Here is a 21,419-nt window from a genome sequence, read left to right as displayed (position 1 = left end):
TGCACGAAGAACCTTAAATTGACTTTATTGTGCACGTTTTTACATAGAACCAAAATATACATATGCATGCAAAAGCAAGCTCAGTAACTACTAGAAAGTCTTAAAATCCTGCATGCTCAGAAATACACTGTAAAAATATGGGACTGGAATTTTCTTTCTTCTGCCAGTAGATTAACAAGAGCGTGGGGAAGGAGCGAAGAAATAAAGAGCCAAAAGGATGAGGTAGACCACCACCAGAGCAGTGCCTACAAACAAAAAAAAACATTTTAATATTCCTCCACAATAATTGATTAAAAAAAAAAAACGACTTACCTTGAAAGTAATCACACTTTCCATCCATGAAAATAAAGTTGACCAGAATGACACTGAAGATGCTTGCAAAGAGATGGATGTCACTAAACAGCAGCACAAATCCAACGTCCTGTCCACAAGAGTGCACACGTATGCAATAGGGACGTAATGATATCCAAACATCACAATACGATAATTATCAATTAATAATTGACAACATTGTCACAATATTGTGAAAAAGAGCTCACAGTAAAAAAAAAAAAAAAAAGTGCTTTTGTACAATACAACAATGGAAAAATATAAAAATGGATTTTAAACAAAGGGTCAAAACATGCCTTGTGAAAATTAAACTGCACTAAAGAAAAACAAAACAAAAAACTAGCCACCAGAGGGTGCTAGAACAAGTACAAATCAACCCGGCTTTTTAAACAGATGTGCTCGCTTTTAATATTGTGACATGACAACAACAATCTATTGTGTGTGGGTTTTAATATCGAGATATCACGATACTGCCGGTATCGTTACATCCCTAGTATGCAATGTAAAATACAGCCACAATAGTAAGCATATATCAAAAGTGTTTACTTACATAGGATGCGTTGAAGAGGATAAGTAGTGGGATTTGAATCATGCACACCTGCACCGCAATACAACTCCCCACTTCCAGACTGGGGATTATTGGAGAAAAAAAAAAAAAAAGCATGGATCATTTAAGGATCATACTGTAACCACCTTTGCATGTAACTGGTGAAGTACCTCAAACTGATGTTATTCTGCAGCGCAAACTGGATCCCGTTGACAATTTCAGGAAGTTCGGGCACCATTGCCAACACCGTCACGCCAATGAAATACTGACGAAGTCACGATGTTGAATATATAAAAAAAATAAAAATAAAAAAATTAAAAAAAATGGGGGAAAAAAAAAAAAGTAACTTTTTTTTTTTTTTTAAACACACCTGGGAGATTGACGAGTTGGTCAGCATGGGCTGGATGTTGTCCGTGCTGATATCGGCGCAGCAGGCCATCAGCACCGTGGCCACGATGAGCACGGCGAGCGCCCTCCACCGTGACCAGTGGACCACATGGTGACCTGTTTGATAACGTGGATGCTGTCATCTGTGGCTTCCATATTTTACAATTCACTTGACTTGCATGCTTTAAAAACTCGACTGCCTTTTTTTTTCTTTTTTTTTTTGGTGATACCCGCATGCATAAAAATAAGGACCATGCACAACACACCTGTGGCAACGTGGCAGGGGGGCAGGATGCTGGCATTAATGCACGAGTTGGCGGCGAGGAGCGGGCCGGCGGTGCCCTCGTCGGCCGCATACTGACCGTGGGCATGGCCGTCGCTGATGTGGATGTCGTAGATGTGCGAGTGGGTTTTCAGTGTGAAGATCAGGCCGATGAGGTAGGCGGCAGGCAACAGCACGCAGATGATGTACACCAGTGGCCTGGCGTCACAAATGAGATTCATCATCGCTTCTTATTTCCGACCACAGTTCAAATATACTCGTGAAATCTTTGGAATGATGTGAATGTCTGCATTAATTGGACATAAAATAAGAGTAGTCCCAAAAAATAATCAATCAATACAATAATCTGTTATATGTAACCTCCATTTATTTTTTTATTTTTTTTATTTTTTATCCATTTCAGGGGGCGGCCATTTCGCCACTTGCTGTCAACTGAAGATGACATCAGTGTTGCTCAGGGCTCAGGCAGCGACCAATCACTGCTCACCTGATTTTTGAAGCCGAGCTGTGATTGGTTGTTACCCGAGACCTGAGCAATCGTGGTGCAACGGATAACAAAAGTCACAGTTCGGATCGAATCGATTTTAGCATGCATAAATGAATAAAAACAAATAGTACTTTGTCTTTGTTATTTTGTAAAATACTTTTTCTATTAAAAAAGAATACATTTTAAATGTCTAATATAGCTGCGTACGATTTAGTGTATTCATTTATTTTGTAAAACGCCTTTTTTCATATTTAATAAAAATAAATAAAAATATATCAATTAAAAATGTCTAATATAGCTGTGTAGGATTTAGGACAACAACGTTTAAGTGCAATATGAGGCAGAAACACTTATTTTTACATGGTTCACGTGTAAAATAAGATATTAATGGCTACGTTTGATATTTTGAGTTAAATATTTTTTTTTTTTTAATGGGCAAAACTGTTTTGTAAAATAAATTAAAACAAAGTTATTTTTTATTATTATTTTTTAATGATGAAAAGACCTCAACGTGCAATTTAAGGCACATTCCCTCCCTTTAAACATGGAGAATGAATTGCAAAGTAGCCCGTTGATTACTGAGCAACTGTGATGTCATCTTCAGTCGACAGCAAGTGGCAAAATGGCCGCCCCTGAAATGGATACAAACGGCTGGATTTTGCTGCGTAACTCATATTCCACTAACACAATATCAACCAGAATACCATATTTAGACTAGTGAGGCTTCATAGAACATATTGTGTTAAAAAATAAAAATAAAAAAGAAATGGGGTTAACTTCCCTTTGAGCATACTGCGCTTTTGCTTTGCTATTGCCATTTAGATGGAAGATTATATGACCAGTTAATGCAAAAATCAGGTACCATAACGTTGACCTTCTTCAACTTACTCTACATGCATCATAATCAACTGGGGGTCCATTTTACTCTGCAACAAAAAGACAACAAGTAAGACGTCCAATTGCTAATGAAAGGATCATTCATTACAGCTAATCAGCGGCAGCCTACCATGTCGTAGTGGCAGTCTTTGCACACGAGGGGCACGCTGGCGTTGCTGGGAACGGAGCAGCCTTCACACACCAGGCTGCCAAAAGTCTTGGAGAAGACGGTGGGAGCAAAAACACCTGAGGGGACAAAAAGAAAACTACCTTTTGTCCTTGACAGAAACCAAACGCGGGGCTGTGTTCCAGACATACCTCCGATGGATATGAAGAGCAAAGCTGAGCTCACGCCAGCCGAACGACTGTTAAATCGCTGCTCCCGGTGTTTAATGCCGCCGATAATCATGCAGATGCCCTGTGTGGGTGACGACATGACGCGTTCATTCAAGCATCAGCAAGACCACACAACGAGGAGTCCTGTCGGGGGACGCTCACGGGTATAAAGAGGATGCAGCCCAGCAGCGTGCCGGTGAGGGCGGCTTTGACCACCTCCTCGTAACACTTGGAGGCCACGCGGTGACCCCGCAGGAGCGCCGTGATGTAGAAGGTCATCTCGGTGATGGAGCCGAAGGTGGCGTTCACCACCGCCCCCACCGCAAAGTTGCTCTGAGCCGAAATGCTGTGGAAATGCCGCACAAAATGTATTGGTTAGATTTGCGGGGGAAAGAATAAACTCTCTCAAATGAATACAATCAAATCTATTGTATTGTTTATAAAAGCTATGATTTTTAAATACAGTATTTCTAAGATTTATGGTACACATAAATATATGAAACGTATGTATCAGCGGGAAGGGTACAAGCTGTATTCGTGAATACTAAGAGAGTTCCGCTTGCTGGCAAGGTTAATTGGTATCATTACCCAATGGAAAATTCAAGGCACACAAAATTAAAATTTCAAGAGCCTCAATGAGGGTAAATGAATGAAAAGCATTCTCCTTGAGTAATAGAATAATTAAAATACATTTCGTGATAAGTCCTGGAACATTTCTGACAAAAAAAACAAAAACAACTTATGAACACAACAGTAAATTACCTGGCGATCGGGCTCAGTATTGATTCTAATTCATTCAAATCGATTTGATTTTTATTTACAAGAGTTCATTTTGATTTCAACCCAATAAATTATGAAACATAAATTCCTCTTAAATGTCAAAGACATGATTAAAAACGCCACAAATAAAAGTACATTTTGTGGAGGCAGTAACTGGTAAAATTATTTAGTTTATTAATGAAAGTAACACGTGTTATATTCAGTTAAGTGTAACACAAACGTTAACATCAGCAAGGATGAGGTGAAAACATTTTCATAATTCTAATTTAAAACAAAATATTCTGAATTGTGTTAAAGAGCAATAAGTCAGGACTTTAAATTAAAATTGGCCTTTAAAATTCAATTTTTTTAAAGGAATACTTGAATCACTGAGCCATTTTCAGCAGTAAAAAGTAAATATTTTGTCCAGAATTAATTTGATAAATCATTTTTTTTATATATACAATTAATACCTTTAAAAACAAATTTTCTCTTCTTGCTGTCGGCTGAAGATGCCATCACCTGTGCGGAGGAAGTTGGTAATGACCAAACATGGCTCACCTGTTTTCTGGGTTTGGTCAGCAAACTGAGCTATAATTGGTCGTTACCCATTTCCTCAGCATGGGTGATGTCATCTTCAAATCGACAGCAAGTAGAAAAATTCGTTTTTAAAAAGGTATTAGTTGTACATGAACAAATATTAAAGTTATCAAATTAATTCTGGACAAAATATGAACTTTTTACTGCTGAAAATGGCTCAATGAGTCAAGCATCCCTTTAAGAATTTATGGGAAAAATAAGTGATTCATGGTTTTATGAATCGATATTGGGCTCGAAAAGAAAAATTGATTCAATATCGATTATTCGTTTTTGTTTTTGTTTTTTTTTAACCCAGCCCTACCTGGCGATCCCCATGCCGATGTAGTAGGACAGCGGGATTATAGAGACGATGGCCGTGGCAAACTTGGTCTCTGAACTGAAGTACTTGTGGTTGTGGTCAGTATAGCCGATAATCAATGTGATTATCACCAATGGAAGGAGATCTGCAATGACGCTTTAATGCAAGGAGAATAAAAAGCAACGCGCAAAAATTTGTAAAGACCTTTTGAAAAAGGATACTTAGTGCAAAGATGTTAATCCCTTGCACGGTATATTTGTAGTAATGGAGATTGACGGCGCGGGAGCAGCACAGGATGACTCTCGCCTCAAATTGATGTGTCTGAAAAAGACAACATGGCTTAGTATCGACTTCTCGCATTTGCCGCTAATAATTTCTCGTTACCTTTTCCAGCGCGTGTACGTGAACATCCTTGGGCGCCATGAGCAGGATGATGCCGAGTGCGCGGGCGTTCATCTTGGAGATGGGGATGGTGAACACCAGCAGCCAGCTGGTGACGCAGGCCACGCCGTGCGCCACTGACAGGACTGGATAACCCAGGAGCAGCCACACGTACGTGCTCACGCGACACTGAGGGAGTCAGAATAGAGTATTCTCTCAATTCATTGGATTAAAGTGGATTTTTTACACAAACTGTGTACGTGAGGTTAAGGTATAACTTTTTTTTTTTTTTTTTTTTTTTTTTTTTAAGTTAGTCAAGTGCCTACCAGGCAGCAGCTTTCGCTATAGCAGCTCTTATTACGTTTTTCTTTTGTTGCAATTTGCTCAATAAACGACCGCATCTATCCTTGACAACAGACTGTCTATAAATATTAGTAAAACCATCCATCCATTTTCTTAACCGCTTATTCCTCACAGATTTATGGTTTTCAGTTGTCGGAAAAAAAAAAAAAAAAAACTACCCATTTTTCTGTTACAGACGTGCTATTCGTGTCGTGTTTGGATGTGGATACAGAGACCACACTAATCCAATATTTATACAACTAAAAACTTTAAAATTCAATGAATTAATGCAGTTTAACCGCCTTAAAAAAATGTTTAAAGCCCAACATGAAATTTTACCAATTAACATGCAAATCAAAAAAAAAAAAAAAAAAATGTGAAAGTGAGTGCAAATTAAAACTCATTCACTGCCTTTGACAAGTATACTTGTCAATTGTATTTTTTAGAGCGGTGCTAAATTGGGGCGAATCTGAGCATGCTCCACTGTAAATATCAAACTTGGAAACAACTTTACTGATGCCCAACCACCGGTAGATGACATCATAGCCCCATTTTATAGGAAATAAACACAGTTTCAGAGTCCATGGGAGAAATGGCTGTATTTTGGCAAACCTACATTTTTCTGCTGTCAATTATAAAAGAATGGGACGGGACAAAAAGTAGGGAGTCTATTCTGTTATTTGGTAGATTCGGTTTATATATAATTATTGAATGGAATATCACGTGAGTATTGGAAATGTAAAAATTTTCTATAATGACTGGCAGTGAATGAGTTGTTAAGAAGAACATATTTTTTTCGAAACCTAAATACAGAACAAAATTAAAGAATAATGTAGTTTAACTCAATGTGTCAGTTTGTGGAACAATCTGGATCATAAAACTAAATCATCTCAATCTATTTGCATAAAAAAATGTATAAAAGCTCAAGTACTGGGGGAAAATAATAATAATAATAATAATAATTATTATTATTATTATTAGCAGTTAAAGTTTCACTTCTTTCTGTCCCCTTTCATTTCTTTTTTAAAGAATAAAATAAAAATTGTGAATTGAAAATTGAATTGAAATAAAAAATGTAAATGGTCTGCCTATCTCTCTCCTCACCCAATGTTTCGACCTGGTCCTAACTGGTAGTTCCGGCAAAGGCAACTCAATGGGTAAAGGGGAGGACATCAGAAGAGGCCCCGAGTCCTTTTCCATGATCATTTCCTTGCTGTCCTCGGAGTCCCTCTCTTCAGGAATGACCTCGCACCTCGGTGGCTTCAATGTGGATCTTTTTGTCAAGTCGGGGGCCTGAAATTAGAAAGCATACCTCATGTGTATCATGTACCGTACATCAACATGGACGGAAATTTCGGGAGACTTTGAGCATCTTACCTTTCCCACTGATTTCCCAAAGGGCCAAATAAAGTACCAGGCTAACTTTAAACACAGTTTTCCTTAAATGAAGAAGAAGAAAAAAATCAGACATGATCAAAGCTCCACAAATTAGAGTAGACAATACCAACCATACGGAGCACCAATGATTGTCAGAAACATCACAGGACAAATGATGACGTAGGTTAAAGAAATCCACCAGCCGAATAAAATCACATAAATGATGTTCCCCATGATCATTGTGGAGCCTAGAATACATCAAAATGTGTGTTTTAGTGAATCTCTTACACATAACCAAAATTATTCAGAGCAACACTCGGGCATTTTTTTTTTTTTTTTTTTTACACTAAAGATAATGTTTTTGATTGCATCACATTGTGCCGAACGAATTCAAAAGACCTTCTTGGGGCTTGACGACACTCAGGTCCGAGTAGAGTTCTTTGACCACTTCGGATCGGTCTTCGATGGGCCTCTCGGTGACATTGCCTTTCCATTTTCTGAAGCCGAACTACAAAACAAATTAAAAAAATAATAAAAATTTTCTCCCACAAAGGTATAAATAAGTTCTATTTTAAATATTAGTGTCCCAACGACGTATTTATTCGTTTTTCTTCATGCTAGAGCATACAGAAGGCTTTGATGCAGCCTCTGAACTGAAGAGAACAGTTGAAGCAATGGTAGTTATTACAAAAACGGCCATCAGGTGGCAGCAGAGTATACGAGATCAACCAGGGCCCTGTTGCAACAAGTTTTTTTTTCCCCACAGTTTGAAACAGATTTTTGAATAATGATGAAACTTAGCTATATTGTAATGCTATTTGCTGCAAAACCTAAACAGATAGAAATATACTTTTTTTTTTTTCCTGATGAAAGAAGAGACTAATCTTTCTTTTGGTAGGTCCATGTTTTGATAGCAATAGAACAATATTCTGTGGGCCTTGCAAAATCAGTCAAAATCCAGTAAAACCGCCGGGAGCGAATGGGGTTGCTTTAGTTAAAATGGCGGCGAGTGAATGAGAATGAAAAGGTGAAACTAAAGACGACTTTTACCCTGTAGTTGTTGGCTTCCCTGTGTGCCTCAACCTCATTCTCAGCCCTTATGGTGGTCTTGGTGGTGTTTTCGTGCCAATCTTCCTCACCGCAGCGCAACGGCATGGAGTGTGCTGAGTTGCTGCGTGCTCCTGTGTAAGCTGCGTTCAAAACATCTGTCAACATTTGTGTAAGTGTCAAGTAAGAGCGCGGCCGATGTCACCTCTGTGCACTGCTAGAAAAGACTTGGGCGTGCAGTGGCAGAAATGGTTGGAGGACGAGTCAGGTGAGGGGGTCTCGGCGGCGTTGACTACGATCTCCGGGTGCTGCGTGCCGACGCAGGGGCGCTTGATTTGGGACGGTGCCCCTGGAAACGGGCAGTTCGGCTCCGTGTCGTAGTTCTCTGGACAGACGGAGTAAACATGAAAGAGCCCGAAGGTCACAAAGGCGTGTGTGGGTCTGCCATACAACAAAATTCACAACTGAATTGAGAATGACGCTATAGTCAACTCCAATTCTTGAATTTAGATGGCAAACAGGAAGCACAATTCAAATTGAATAAAGTAGAATTGAAATTCGATGAAAGTCAATTCATGATGTAAAAATTTGTGTGTTTAACAATAAAGCTTTTACAGCATTGGTCTGAAATAGTCCTGATCCGATGTTTGTTATCGGCTCCCAATTTTGCTCTTTTGTGGAGTATCAGAGCGAATCGGATCTAGTCATGTGAACGGATCGATCCAGTTTCACGTGTTTTTGAGGCATCAGCAAATCATAATGCCAACATATCTGCTGTGCGGGATTACTCTTCACTACAGCACCACAATAATCACACAGCAACATGCAATTGCATGATAATTTACTGCACACTCTCACAGATCATTTCTTCTTGTAAATTGCTCGGTAAGATTTGTGTATTTTTGAAATATTCAGAAACCCAAAAGACAAATTGTTTTGCAGACTGTTTTATTCATCTCGCCTCACTACTGAAAATTCCACAACTCGATTTCTGCTGTCAAATATACACGATATAGTCTACGTGGAAAATAATTTTCTGAATTTTGCACAGCCCTGACACAAATGGGTGTGCCTAACAACAACCTCCTGAGAGTCATGCATGACCACACGCACGCAACACGCACACTTGAGCACTAACGATGGATGACCTTATCAATGCATTGTTGCAACACATACATACATACAAACAAACCCAGGGGAAAATACCAAACAAATACAAACAATAAGAACAATTAGCAAACTGCCACTTATATTTAATTTTAAGGGCGCCCTATCTGGATTTAAACTAAACATGTTTGTGATCATATTTACACACAAATAAACATGTCAAATAAGACATGGTACGTCTATTTGAATATACATTGAATTAAACGCCAAAATACATATTCCAGCCCAGGTTTCATTTCCACAGCCTGTGAAATCCACAGGTGACTTCGATTACACACTAACGAACAGAATCACGAGGTTCACCACGGAGAAAAGCTAAATAACACGTTCGTTTACAATATTTAAATATTTAATATGTTGTGAACGCCATGAGCAAACTAAATGAAGTAAACAAAGAAACGATCAAACAAAAACAAACAAACAAAACTCACCTGAAGTGTCGACCGTTGATCTCCTCCTCACGCTGTTTTGGTCGCCCGTTGACACAAACGTGGACTTTGTAAGGGACATGTCCACCTCCAGCCGGCTGTTAGCCGTCCTCTTTGATGTCTTCTTTCCCCTTCTCTTTCCCAACTGTGTGAACCAGTGCTTGCTTGACCAACCACAACACGCTTCGCTGATTTTTGCGAGGCAATAAATCAGTGATGAAGAAGAGCAGGAGGAAGAGGAGGAGGATATGCTAACTAGCTTGGAAAATATTGCAAAAAAAACAAAACAAAATATATGTGCTAGAAATACTTTTAATAGTCCTTCTCGTGCTTATTTGATCAGTCTCTTAATTGTATGTAAAAGTATTTTTTTAAAACGGTCACGTCAAAGTAGGCCGGGGTCATCAACTCTGCCTCGAGGTCCCTCTCCCTATAAATATGTTTTAGAAGTTTCCCTCTTCCAACACACCTGATTCAAATGATCAGCTCATCAGCAAGTTCTATGCCTGATAATAGTGATCGTTTGAGGCCAGGGAACCATCTAAAACATGGTGGATGAGACCCTCGAGGACCGAAGTTGGTGATGCCAAATGAAAACGGATGTTTTGTTTTTCATTTCAAATACTTTTTTTTTTTGCATTACTGTACATCAGAAAATAATACGAAAGTAAAAGTGTTACATTTTAGAAATATATATTTTTTAAAAGCATTAAAAAAAACTTCATCTTTTTTCATCATCATCGACTTCAATCATGTCGTTATGCACGTCAGTTCATTTATCAATGTTTTACAATAAAATGGCAGAGGATGTTTAAACTACTTGACGTGGTGGCAATATAGCAGAGCTTAATGATGGCCAAGTCTTGCAAAGTGTAGGGATACATTTATTTACGCTTAAAAATGGGGGGGGGGGGGGGGGTGACCTAAAATCATATGTACCGGTAGTTTCAGAAATCTGCAGTGCTACTAATATAAATACTTCTCTAAACATGTCACAAGAATAGCTAAAAAAAAACAACAACAACATGTAAGTGTGTCTAAAAAAAAAGTGAACAATAATTTCTGCATGATTTGCCCACAGTAACATGAACAGAAACGTTTTGGTTACAGCGAACAATGTCGGCATTACATGTGCTCAGCCCCCCTTTTTTCTTTTTTTAAAATCAAACTGTTTTATATATAAATCTATACAAATACGCTTTGTGTGACGTCTATGAACAGCTTATATGCTCACAAAAAGACATTGTGAAAAAAAGAATGCAGTACATGGATTTTGTGTCAATATTTAAATAATAGTAACAGAAATTGAAACATTGCTATGTGCTTCACGTTTTTTTTTTTTTTTTTATCATGTTGCTAATTAAAAGAAGCAAAAAACAAAAAACAAGAATGGTTGAATCTTTACAAGACAATAGTGTATTATTTCCTTCTACAAATGAGTGCATTGTAAAAGCACCAAAGTTGAAACATTTGGAGTATTTACTGGCTAAAAAGTGAGTGTGGAGAGGGTAAAAAGAGTACAAAATTAAATTTAAAAATAGTTTAGCCTACTTTCAAGGGATATTTGACTCATTGAACCATTTTCAGCAGTAAAAAGTTAATATTTTGTCTATAATTAATGTGGTAGCGTAATTATTTTTCATGTACAATTAATACCTTTATAAAGTAATTTTCCTACTTGTTGTCGACTGATGATGACATCACCTGTGCTGAGGAAGTAGCTAACGACTAATCATGGCTCAGTTTACTGACCAAACCCAGAAAACAGGTAAGCCATGATTGGCTGTTACCTAGTTCCTCAACACAGGTGATGTCATCATCAGTCGACAGCAAGTAGAAAAATTACTTTTTAAAGGTATTAATTGGACATGAAAAATAATGAAGTTATCAAATACATTCTGGACGAAATAATAACTTTTCACTGCTGAAAAGTGTTCAATGAGTCAAGTATCCCTTTATTAATGATAAACTGCCAGGCGGGATGATGGTTTTATATTTTTACAAAATAGTCTATACAGTATATTCTTTCAACCCATTTTATAGCTGCCTCATTTGTGTCCCATCATAAAGTTGCCAAGGAAATTGTATCAGACTTAGCATTACAAAAATATGTTTGTTTGTTTTTTCATTATCCCTTTCCTTAAAAATACGACAAAAAAAAAAAAAAAAAAAAAGCTTAATTTGTAAAAAATAAATGTAGGTGCACTTAAGTTTCGAAAGTATCCAGCACTTTTCTTTCTTTTTTTTTCAGTTTACTATCAGTGCAACTTAGAAGTCTGATTCGGCGTCCATAAGCTCCGCCTCCATCAAGTTAGTCCGCGAGTGGATGGGGCCGTAGCCGACTCGCCGGCCAGCGGGCACCCTCGCCACGTGTGCCATCCTTTCTGACAGCCCCTCCTGGGGGCAGAAGGAGGCGCCGGGCGGGCAGCGCCGACCCAGACCAAGATTCTCCGGCCGGTCCGAGAACACGCCGCCGCCGCAGCTGCTCCGATAAGGCGGAAAACGGCAGCGCTCGTTGCCGGGAACGTCTGGGTAGGATCCCGGCAGGACGTCTTCCTTCAGCATTTGCTGTCGCTTCTGATGCTCCCGCAGGTTGGCCACCAGGCTGGGGTGACCAGGCAGCTTGGGGAGGCGGGGCACTGAGCTGCGGCCAAACTCGCGCTGGGGATAAGGCTGGTGGTCCGTCGCCGCCGCTGCCTCCTCGGCTGCTGCGTGCGTCTCCTTCCTCCTCCTCTTCTTCTTCTTTTTTCGTTTTATCATCTCTGGGGAGATTTCAGCCTCCACCATCCACAACCTGTTCCTCTCCTCAGGTGGTGGCACTATGGGAAAAAAATATTTAATGACTTTATAGAACAAATTCAGATTTGTTTCTCAATAAGCTTGAAATGTTTGAAGATAACTGCGGAAGGCGTGCACAAAAACTGATAACTATGTAGTGTTAACATGGGTTTCATCGTTTCAGGTTTTCTTGTTTATGGGCGTGGCTAAAAGTGCAAGAGTTGCTCGTCCCTGTTACATAAGTGCTTGAGTGCATTTATTTGCATCAGTGGTTATCCGGTGCATTTGTGACAAAGCTTAGCCTAAAACCCAGAAAATGCATCTTCCCTTTGGAGAGTCCACTGATGTGGCCACTACCAGGATTATTATAGTTTTAGAATTTTTTCATTTTAGCATGTTTTTATTTCGTTTTGAGTTTTGTTTCATAAATTTAGTTAGTGTTAATTTAGTTTTCAGATTGCTTCTATTAGTTTCTATTAGTTTTAGTTATTTAATAAATTGTTAGATTTAATTTAGTTTTAATTAGTATCAGTATTAGTTTTAGTTTTTTTTAAATATGTATTATTTGTGCGCAATATTCTTTATTATTTATCATCTGAACGTGCTTCTCTATTGGCTTCTGCTAGATGACGTCACTTCTGTGTGACACACTTTCAGGCGTCATTATTCTGATTAATATTAAAGTAAATATACTTAAAACCACATTTAAAATCATCCCCAAAGGATCATGCATTAAATTTATTACCAAAGACTAAAAGGAAGGACATTTTTGCTCTAATTATAGTTTTAGTTCGTTTTGCAAACATAAAATGTAGTTTCAGCTAATTTTCGTTTTTTAAAAAGCATTTTCGTTTTTATTTTATTTCGTTAACACATTTTTTTTTTTCAATTTTAGTTTTTTTCGTAAGTTTTAGTTAACTAAAATAACCTTGGCCGCTACTGAATGCCTCATTGTTGGCCGTGTGTGCGTGCATGCCACAAAGACAAAAGGTAGAAGCGGACTGGCGCGTCGGGCTGGCATGGCAGCTTTAGAGTGCCTTGTTGTTGTGGCGTTTGATGAATGAATGAATTAATTAAGGCTGTGTAGTTTAGTGGCTCAAAAACCTGAAGTCATGTCGGCATAAAAAAAGACGCTAGCTTAAAGCGACACTAAGGAACGTTGAATGGTATCTGTATCTGTATTTCTACTTAAGAACAGCGTGTTAGTACTTTCGCCACAAAACAATCAAAACGGCGCCTCAAACTCTCACCCGGCGTTCCTGTGGGAGTGACCGAGATGTCCTGAGGCAAGATGGCGCCTCTCCGGGCCACCATCTTGGTCACGTGCTGCGCCCAGGCCGACGACATGTCATTGGAAGGCTCGTTGATGTCGAAGTTAATCCCAGCTAGAGAAATGACAAAAGCACGGGCATGCATTTTGCACCATGATCAACAAACGGCACAAAAAACAGGATTGCAGTTCCTTTGACGACCACTAGGTGATGCTTTAAACCAAGATTGGATGTTGGTATATTTTCTCAATGGCATAATTATGTCCTTACCAACAGGCCCATCATGTGACAAGGTGTGCATGCTGAAGGACAACTCCTTCTCCGGGTCGTTGTGCAGCTCCTTCCGCATGGCGAAGGCCTTGGCGATCATCTTGCTCTTCTTGATCCTCTTGGGTTCATTGTCGCTGCGCCCGATGATCCTAAAGGTGGGATCCCCCCCCAAAAAAAAATTATCAAGTCCAGTAACGGAGACAAGAGAAATTTAATACGTGGTGTGCTTACTTGCACCAGGTGCGCTTCCAGATGAGGATGGTGGCCTTGGTCCACACCCACGTGCTCATGGCGATGCCGGTGCCAAACATGGAGAACAGGTTGATTTTCTCCACCATCAAACTGGGTCGGTTCTTAATGGTGCACTCCGGGATTGGCTTGTTGGTCTGGGAGGCGATGGTGACATTGGCCTCGCACCTGTCGGGCGTATCATTATTGTTATGATCTATAACAGCATGTAAGCTGCAGGTCTTGTTCTTGTCCATTTGGGGTCACCCTCATTAAGTTTTACACTTTCATAGCTATGCTGTTGAGTGTGTATGGCTTTAAATCAGGCTTCCCTAATCCGGGTCCTCGAGAGTCCTGCAGGTTTTCGATGTTTCCGTCATCCAACACACCTGACTCGAATGATCAGGATGGTTATCAGGCTTCTGCAGAGCTGACTGATGAGCTGATTTAAATGAATCAGGCGTGTTTGGAGTACGGAAATATCGAAAGCTTGCAAAACTCCTGACCCTCATGAATCAGGATTGGAGGGGGGAAGCCTGCTTTAAATGGTAGGAGCAAAGTATTTTTTGGTGTCAAAAAATTGAGAACCACTAATTTATAACCGAAAATCTCAAAGAAACATACAGCACATATTCCCTGAAGCTTCTCTCCCATTCAGCCTGGTTGAAGAAGTCGTAGAAGTGGCAACCAAAGGTGATGAAAACGAAGCCAAAAGCTAAGAAGCCAAATATGCCTGACAAGAATAGAAACACAAAATTTGGGGTTCAATTGTTTACATTAGCACACAATGATATAGCTCAAGAAGAACTTGGGGAGAAAAAAAAAAACATACCAAGTCTCAGCATTGTCTCATTGATTTTGCTGGCTGCTTTCTCGCTCAGCAGTCCTGGGTGGTTACTTTTGATAGAGAACAACGTCATGACGCCTACAAGGACAAATATGCTCAGCGGACTGACTGGATGTCCTCACGAGGGCTCAGGCGCGATTTGACGGGACTGACCTCGAATGAGAAAGTAGCCGCCGACCACAAGCACCACCCCGATGGGCGCCAGTACAAAGCCAGCGCGGTACCTGTAGTTCTTGTAGCCCACAAAGCAGATCCCACTCACTGAGTCGCCATCCACCTGAAAAGTGGAAGAATACAAATAGCAAATGAATATGGAAATCAGAAACTAAAAAGAGACAAAATTTAAGAATGTAAATCATCAAACATAAAAATCTAATAAAATATCAGAAGTATGCATGATAAATAAAGGATACAAAATTCTTAAAATATAATACAAAACGTGGATGAATAATATAAATTAAATGATAAAATATAATCAATAATACATATTTCAATAAAATCTAAAAAAAGACATAATATAATAATTACAACTTAGTAAATAAGTTATTAAATAAAATTTATACACCCTCTGTCAGTGGCTCACAAACCTTTTACATGAAGTCCCATAAAAAAAGTAAAATAAATATTTTAGTTCTTAAAGAATAAATGCCAATGCACTTAAAAAGTAAAATACAATTCACCTGTACTTTGCAAATGTAATGTACTGGACTAAAAAACATTACAGAACATTATGTACAGTTAGAACATTGTAAATATAAATAGTAAAATAAAATAAAAATACTTCTTATATAAATAAAAAAAACAGTTAAATATTTTGCACATAAAAATGTAATAAAAATTGTATATTAATTGCCTTATTAAAAGTTAAAGGAAAAAAAAGTATCAAGAATATGTTCTATAATGCCCCATTAATCTAAACACGGCATTCTGATTAATATTGTGTTTGTGGAATATGAATTAAGCCAAGCTGAGCCGTGATTGGCTGTTACCTGAGCCCTGAGCAACTGTGATGTCATTTCCAGTTGACAGCAAATGGCAAAATGGCCGCCCCTGAGATGGATACAAATGGGCAGATTTTGCTGCTCAATACATATTCCACAAACACAATATTATTAAGAATACTGTCTTTAGACTAGTGGGGCCACAGACAACACATTCATTGGAACACTTCCTCTTAAAAGGGACTGACTTCCCGCGGCAATTTGAAAGCACGCACAGATTCCCCCCCCCCCCCCCCCCCCCCCCCCCAATCACTCATTCATACATGTAAGCTTCTGTGAGTGAGTGAGTGAGTGAGTGAGTGAGTGGGTGAGTGAGTGAGTGAGTGAGTGAGTGAGTGAGTGAGTGAGTGAGTGAAAAAAAAAAAATCCGTGCGTGTTTTCAAATTCCCGCGGGATTGACGTCACGCAGCTGACACATTCGCCCGGCCCCGTTTGCGACCCCCCCGCTCTGCGATTGGCTGGAGGGGTGTAAGCACTGTCTTTCCACAGAAACGGCCCGCTGTTTACAAAACAAACACAAAATGGCAAAATACAGGCTGGGGGTGTGGGGGTTTAGGACAAAATCGCCCCCACACGTTATGAAAAGCCCATATCTATAAATTGAGAAGTAGTTTGTTTGTTTAAATCCTGTATTTAAAAAGTGCTTTTTCCTGAGTGAAAAAGCCAGACAGCCCCTTTAAATACAACCGAACTGAAATGTAAAAAAAACCAAACAAAAAAAAAAAAAAACCCCATCAAAAATAGTTTCCTAAGAAGATCGTTCTCATCGTACCTCAGCGATGGCCAAGATGGCGACGGTGAGGACAAAGGGTATGGACCACGTGACCATGTGGAAGTAGGAGGTGCGCCCGGTGAGCGGCTGCTGGGTGGTACCGAGCGCCTTGAAGGACGTGTGCCAGGCGTACGTCAGCATCACGAACCAAATCACTCCCGACATGAGTGAGTAGTACACGATGATGAAGATGGTCACGCATGATAAGGTCTCAGACGAACTGAGGGGGAAACAAATCTTTCATTCCGGCACATTCTCAGGCAGGCGATCCAAAGGAGAGGGGGGGGTGACTTACGAGGGCTCCCCGAGTCTCATGGTGTTGTCGCTCTTACACACGATCTCGTCGCGGGCGCCGTCCAGAAACTGCGCCAACCAACCGATGCTGCCCACGAAGAAGCAGGCGTTGATGTAGAAGAGGATGACGGCCGGGTAGCGGTTGGAGTTCTTCCAGTCGGCCAGAAACGTGGCCTGAAGATAAACAATGGTCCTCTTATGCTGCATTCGAGGATAGTCGGAAGTTGGACTTTTCCGAGTTCAAACCAGGAAGTGTGTACGTACCAGGGTGAAGAAGGTGCAGAGGAGGGTGATGGTGCCGAAATAGGCGATGTAGGCGTGCATGTCATCGTGCTCCTCCTCTGTGAACAGCGGATTGTCGCACTGGATGCCGCAGCCTTCCACGTCCTTGTACCAGCTGGATTGGATGTCCGTCTTCACCAGCGGCGCCTCGCACTGGCCCGACGTGTTGAACTTCAGCTTCTGCACCTCGTTCTGACACCACAATCACCGCAACACTTAAAAGGCACAGTCTGGATTGGCCATCGGTCATCATTGGCTTACCGAGCAGCCCACTGGGAATTTCTCGCATTTGAGGAAGTTGGGCCATCCGCGCTCCTGGTCCACGATGCTGCAGGGGCGACGCGTCGCCAGACACAAACTCTGACTCGGCAGCTCCACTCGGCCGTTTTCACACTTGGGCATGTAGACGGCGCACAGCAGAGGCTGGATGACGGACCAGCAGCGAGGAGCGTTACGCAGACCTAGGAAATTACGTCACAACATCTCATCCTTGTGCGTATACTCGACTGCAGTGGTACACAAACTATAGTGCCGCCTAAAAAAATACTTCATGTACCATCATGAGCAACACTGAACAATTAAGTACTTTATAGTGATTATTTCATGTACCACAAGGGTTGCCCATAGCACACTTTCAGATTACTGTCATGTCTGTAATGCGAACCTTACTTAGCCACTTTAGCAGGGAAACATATCTTAGTACAATCAATACAGTGAGTGGTGGCAGATTTGTCACCTTTGAGACGATCGGTAACAAGTGTGTCATATCGTTATAAAATGCTGGGGCAACTGAAAGAAGCAGTTATCAACAGCAGTGAATCTCCTTATTGCTTTTAATGGGATTTGAGCTGTGATGCATATTTTTAGGTGAACAAAAAGTCAAAAAAATGAGAAAATATGTGAAGGGGCTGAGAATAACGTTAATACAAAGGTTAGGGATGGGCGAGTATCGATACCAGATATCGGTGTCAGGCCAATACCTGGCGTTATTTCAAAGATGGCCATTTTGCAATCAGGAACTAGAAATTAGAAGAAAAGGAAATTGCCATTTATTAAGCCAATTTTAAGGGAAAAATCGTAATTATACAATGATTTTTTTGTTGAAATGATCTGTATTTTTTTTTTTTAGCAAAAGTAGCTAATAGTGGTATCAGTAGGCTACTTGGTATCAGTGACAACTCAAGAGTTGATTACTTGTAGTGGTATCAGTTTGAAAAAAAGTGCAATTAACATCCCTTAAAATGTAAAGAATTTTTAAACAAAATGCAACCCCCTAATGTCCAAATTTGGTCCCAGAATAAATCAATACCAATCTGTTATTTTTAATCAATTATTAAGCAATGTGAAGTGCTGGAAATATTTTAAGAACTTTTATTAAAATATTTTAAGAACTTTAACCATAAAATGTTTTAAATAGAAAAAAAATAAAATATATTGTGAAAGTAATAGTTTTAGAGAAGCCAAACAGTGACGATACAGAAAACTGAAATATGTAAATTATATACAACATACACAAACTGCATGAATATAAATACACCAAACAACACATTCACATAAAAGAACACTACAAAATCAAGTCGCTGTAACAGTATGCATAGTTTGAACATTAAATTCAGTGACTCTTTCCTGTACCACTAGAGGGAGCCCACGAACCACACCGAGAATCACTTTGTGTAAACATGTTCACAACATTACCAAAAACAAACGCGATGTCACGGCATTGTCAGAAATCAGTATAATTTTTAGCAAGTCGCATCCAATCAGATTGCAGCAGATTGATGTCATCCCCTATGCCGAACTCGGCCACTAGAAGGCGTAAGTGCATGACATGCGTATATTGCTATGATGTGGTGGCATTTTTTATTTTTATTTTTTGCAGTTTCTCTTCATAAAACACGTCGTAATCTATTTCTAGACGATTTATGGCTGTAATTGGTGTCGCTCCAACTCACCAGACCACATGGTCAGCTTCTCAAAAGCCTCCTCCTGGGAGCTGGAGTCCTCTGCCAGCACCAGGGACGTGTGCGTGTACGGCAGAGGTGAGCCCAGGCATGTGTTGTACTTGAGCGCCTCGCACGTCGTCGTCGTCTTGCATTTGTCCTCAAATATGCTCACGTTGGGGGACAGCTGCACGGCGACGCTGCCGCGGGCCAGCACGCACAGCATCCCGTACAAGCCAACAAAGGCGCTCCAAACTTGGGAGGACATCTTGAGAGCGAGAAGAGAGGGGGGGACGCAGACGCAGAGGGGGGACTAAATCGTGCAAAAATGACGATCAAGTTGAACCGAGCTGTTTTAATAGTAAGATTGTTGTCGAGGCTCAAAAGGCATGTTCGTTCCAGTTCCGCGTATTCGCCGAAAAACTTCCAAAGATGAGCACAAGTTTAAGGACGATGCAAAGTTTTTCCTCCACCTCCGTGCTTTCCCCCCTTTGGCTCGTCTTCAAATTCCATCGTTTGGGGGCGGGGGCGAATACAAAAACGTGTTCAAAACGATCCAAATGGACAATTTGATGAAGCAAAAAGTTAGTGATTGGGCTTTGTTAGGTGGAAAAATGTAGAGAAACTTGCGGATTCGCCCTCCCCCCACATCCCAAAAAATCTGAAAAAGTGTAACTGGAGCTCCAACTGGCGTGCGCATGCGCCACCCACTTCTTCTCCTTCACCATGACGCCCCCCCAACCAATCCTCCCCGATTCCTCAGCTCGTCTTATTTTTATTTATTTTTATTCAGAGTAAAAATGCAAATGCATCCACAGTATTTCGACTTATTCCAAGGGAGGGGATGTCCTGCTCTTCCACTCAGGCTTCCTCACTAAGTTCTCCAGTTCAAGTAGGTGTAATGTGGAGCAACACCCCTAATCCAATCTCCCATCCCCCATCTGCTCATATAGGGATGGGGGGGGGAGAACTTTACGGCAGGACTATAACGCATACAGTAAATATTACATTATAAAAACGTATGAAAGATTATGAATTAAATAAAATGGTGATTGAATTGAAATAACGACTACAAAGAAAAAATCTATAAATGTTTGTCATTTTATTTAGGTTGGCATTGCAAATGAGAATCTGTTCTCTATTTCATTACCTAAAAATAATAGAAATGTATTTTTTCTCGATTGTATGCAATAACAAAATTGTTTAAAAAATCAATTGAACCTGAACTGTTTTTTATTTATTTATTTTTATTTTTTTTAATATTTTTTTACATAATACATTCATGGAAATATATATACAGTACTATTCATTCCTTTGCAAAAATACTGAATTTAAACTTTCAAATACTCTCATGTTGCAAAATTAGTTGATCAAAATATTAGAAATAAACTACAAGAGCAAGAAAGAACACAATTTGTTTGTTTGTTTGTTTTTTTAAGTCTTTGCAAGATATTTTTAGGCAACAACTGCCAGCTACTAGTGGTTAAAAAATAAGCATATTTTAGTGTATTTGTATCAGCTAGATGTGGTCCTCAAATTTTAAAACGTCTATCTACTATTATTGTCTAAGCCACTGTGCACATTTCACTTAAAAGTTGAAATGAAAATTGTGCCTACTGTAAATAAAAAAAGCAGTTCTTACAGACAAAATGCAAATGTACCTCAAATTGAAATACAACTGAACTGTACTTTTTCAGCATTCCTGGATGGAAAGAACAAAGACACTTGAATACAGTTGTTTTGTTTTGTTTTGTGTCATTCAGTTGGATTGCAGTGCAGCTGCACACCACTTTGTTCCCCACCAGTGAGTTGGGATTGATTGGGTGTACGTACGTGTGTGTATGTCTGGGCTGTCTTGCAACCTCCAACTCCTGTTTGAGTCAGACGCAGAAGAAAAAACAAAACAAAACAGGACCACACACAGTGAAACCAGGCCAACACTCACGCTCCCTCTCTCTCTCTCTCTCTCTCTCTCTCTCTCTCTCTCTCTCTCTCTCTCTCTCTCTCTCTCTCTCTCGCACACAATCTTTTGAGAGTGGCGATACAGTATCAGCGTAACAAGGAATCGTCATGTTTAGATAGTGTTGCAAA

At 39.9% G+C, this 21,419-nt stretch overlaps 2 protein-coding genes across 3 annotated transcripts; both read right to left on the bottom strand.

The window, feature by feature from the left end:
- Positions 1–8: 8 nt before the first annotated feature.
- On the bottom strand, positions 9–9,932 carry cax1 (cation/H+ exchanger protein 1). Of its 2 annotated transcripts, none has more exons than XM_077498690.1 (20): positions 9,649–9,932; positions 8,256–8,435; positions 8,054–8,193; positions 7,403–7,511; positions 7,135–7,251; positions 7,004–7,065; positions 6,731–6,919; positions 5,288–5,473; positions 5,125–5,224; positions 4,907–5,048; positions 3,409–3,592; positions 3,229–3,328; positions 3,041–3,156; positions 2,923–2,960; positions 1,531–1,745; positions 1,248–1,381; positions 1,048–1,142; positions 881–959; positions 313–421; positions 9–245 (listed from the first exon to the last, which is right to left on the bottom strand). In XM_077498690.1, exons 1-20 carry the CDS (start codon positions 9,725–9,727, stop codon positions 172–174), a joined length of 2,448 nt encoding a protein of 815 aa, XP_077354816.1. In that variant the 5' UTR covers positions 9,728–9,932; the 3' UTR covers positions 9–171. The 2 variants fall into 2 exon arrangements, with proteins under 2 accessions (XP_077354816.1, XP_077354817.1); XM_077498691.1 differs by having other exon boundaries at positions 1,627–1,745; positions 9,649–9,928.
- Positions 9,933–11,463: 1,531 nt separating this feature from the next.
- Positions 11,464–20,004, bottom strand: smo (smoothened, frizzled class receptor). The gene is made up of 12 exons (XM_077500376.1): positions 19,341–20,004; positions 17,650–17,849; positions 17,371–17,580; positions 17,108–17,280; positions 16,813–17,032; positions 15,193–15,316; positions 15,025–15,117; positions 14,817–14,925; positions 14,196–14,381; positions 13,965–14,113; positions 13,674–13,808; positions 11,464–12,464 (listed from the first exon to the last, which is right to left on the bottom strand). The coding sequence occupies exons 1-12, from the start codon at positions 19,594–19,596 to the stop codon at positions 11,914–11,916; spliced, it is 2,406 nt and encodes an 801-aa protein (XP_077356502.1). The 5' UTR covers positions 19,597–20,004; the 3' UTR covers positions 11,464–11,913.
- Positions 20,005–21,419: the final 1,415 nt, after the last annotated feature.

Source organism: Festucalex cinctus, chromosome 16, assembly GCF_051991245.1.
Source record: "Festucalex cinctus isolate MCC-2025b chromosome 16, RoL_Fcin_1.0, whole genome shotgun sequence".
In the NCBI taxonomy this organism is placed as follows: domain Eukaryota; kingdom Metazoa; phylum Chordata; class Actinopteri; order Syngnathiformes; family Syngnathidae; genus Festucalex; species Festucalex cinctus.
This window is presented reverse-complemented; position numbering and strand designations above follow the sequence as displayed.

Bases quoted from the DNA above. Each gene is read 5' to 3' on its own strand.
- smo (XM_077500376.1), bottom strand. From the start codon at position 19,596: ATGTCCTCCCAAGTTTGGAGCGCCTTTGTTGGCTTGTACGGGATGCTG. The intron at 15,317-16,812 runs GTACGATGAGAA...TCCACTTTTCAG, and splicing joins CCATCTTGGCCATCGCTGAG to GTGGATGGCGACTCAGTGAG. The intron at 15,118-15,192 runs GTCAGTCCCGTC...TTGTCCTTGTAG, and splicing joins CGGCTACTTTCTCATTCGAG to GCGTCATGACGTTGTTCTCT.
- cax1 (XM_077498690.1), bottom strand. From the start codon at position 9,727: ATGTCCCTTACAAAGTCCACGTTTGTGTCAACGGGCGACCAAAACAGC. The intron at 1,746-2,922 runs GTAAGTTGAAGA...TTGTGACGCCAG, and splicing joins TTGATTATGATGCATGTAGA to GCCACTGGTGTACATCATCT. The intron at 246-312 runs GTAAGTCGTTTT...TTTTGTTTGTAG, and splicing joins AAAGTGTGATTACTTTCAAG to GCACTGCTCTGGTGGTGGTC.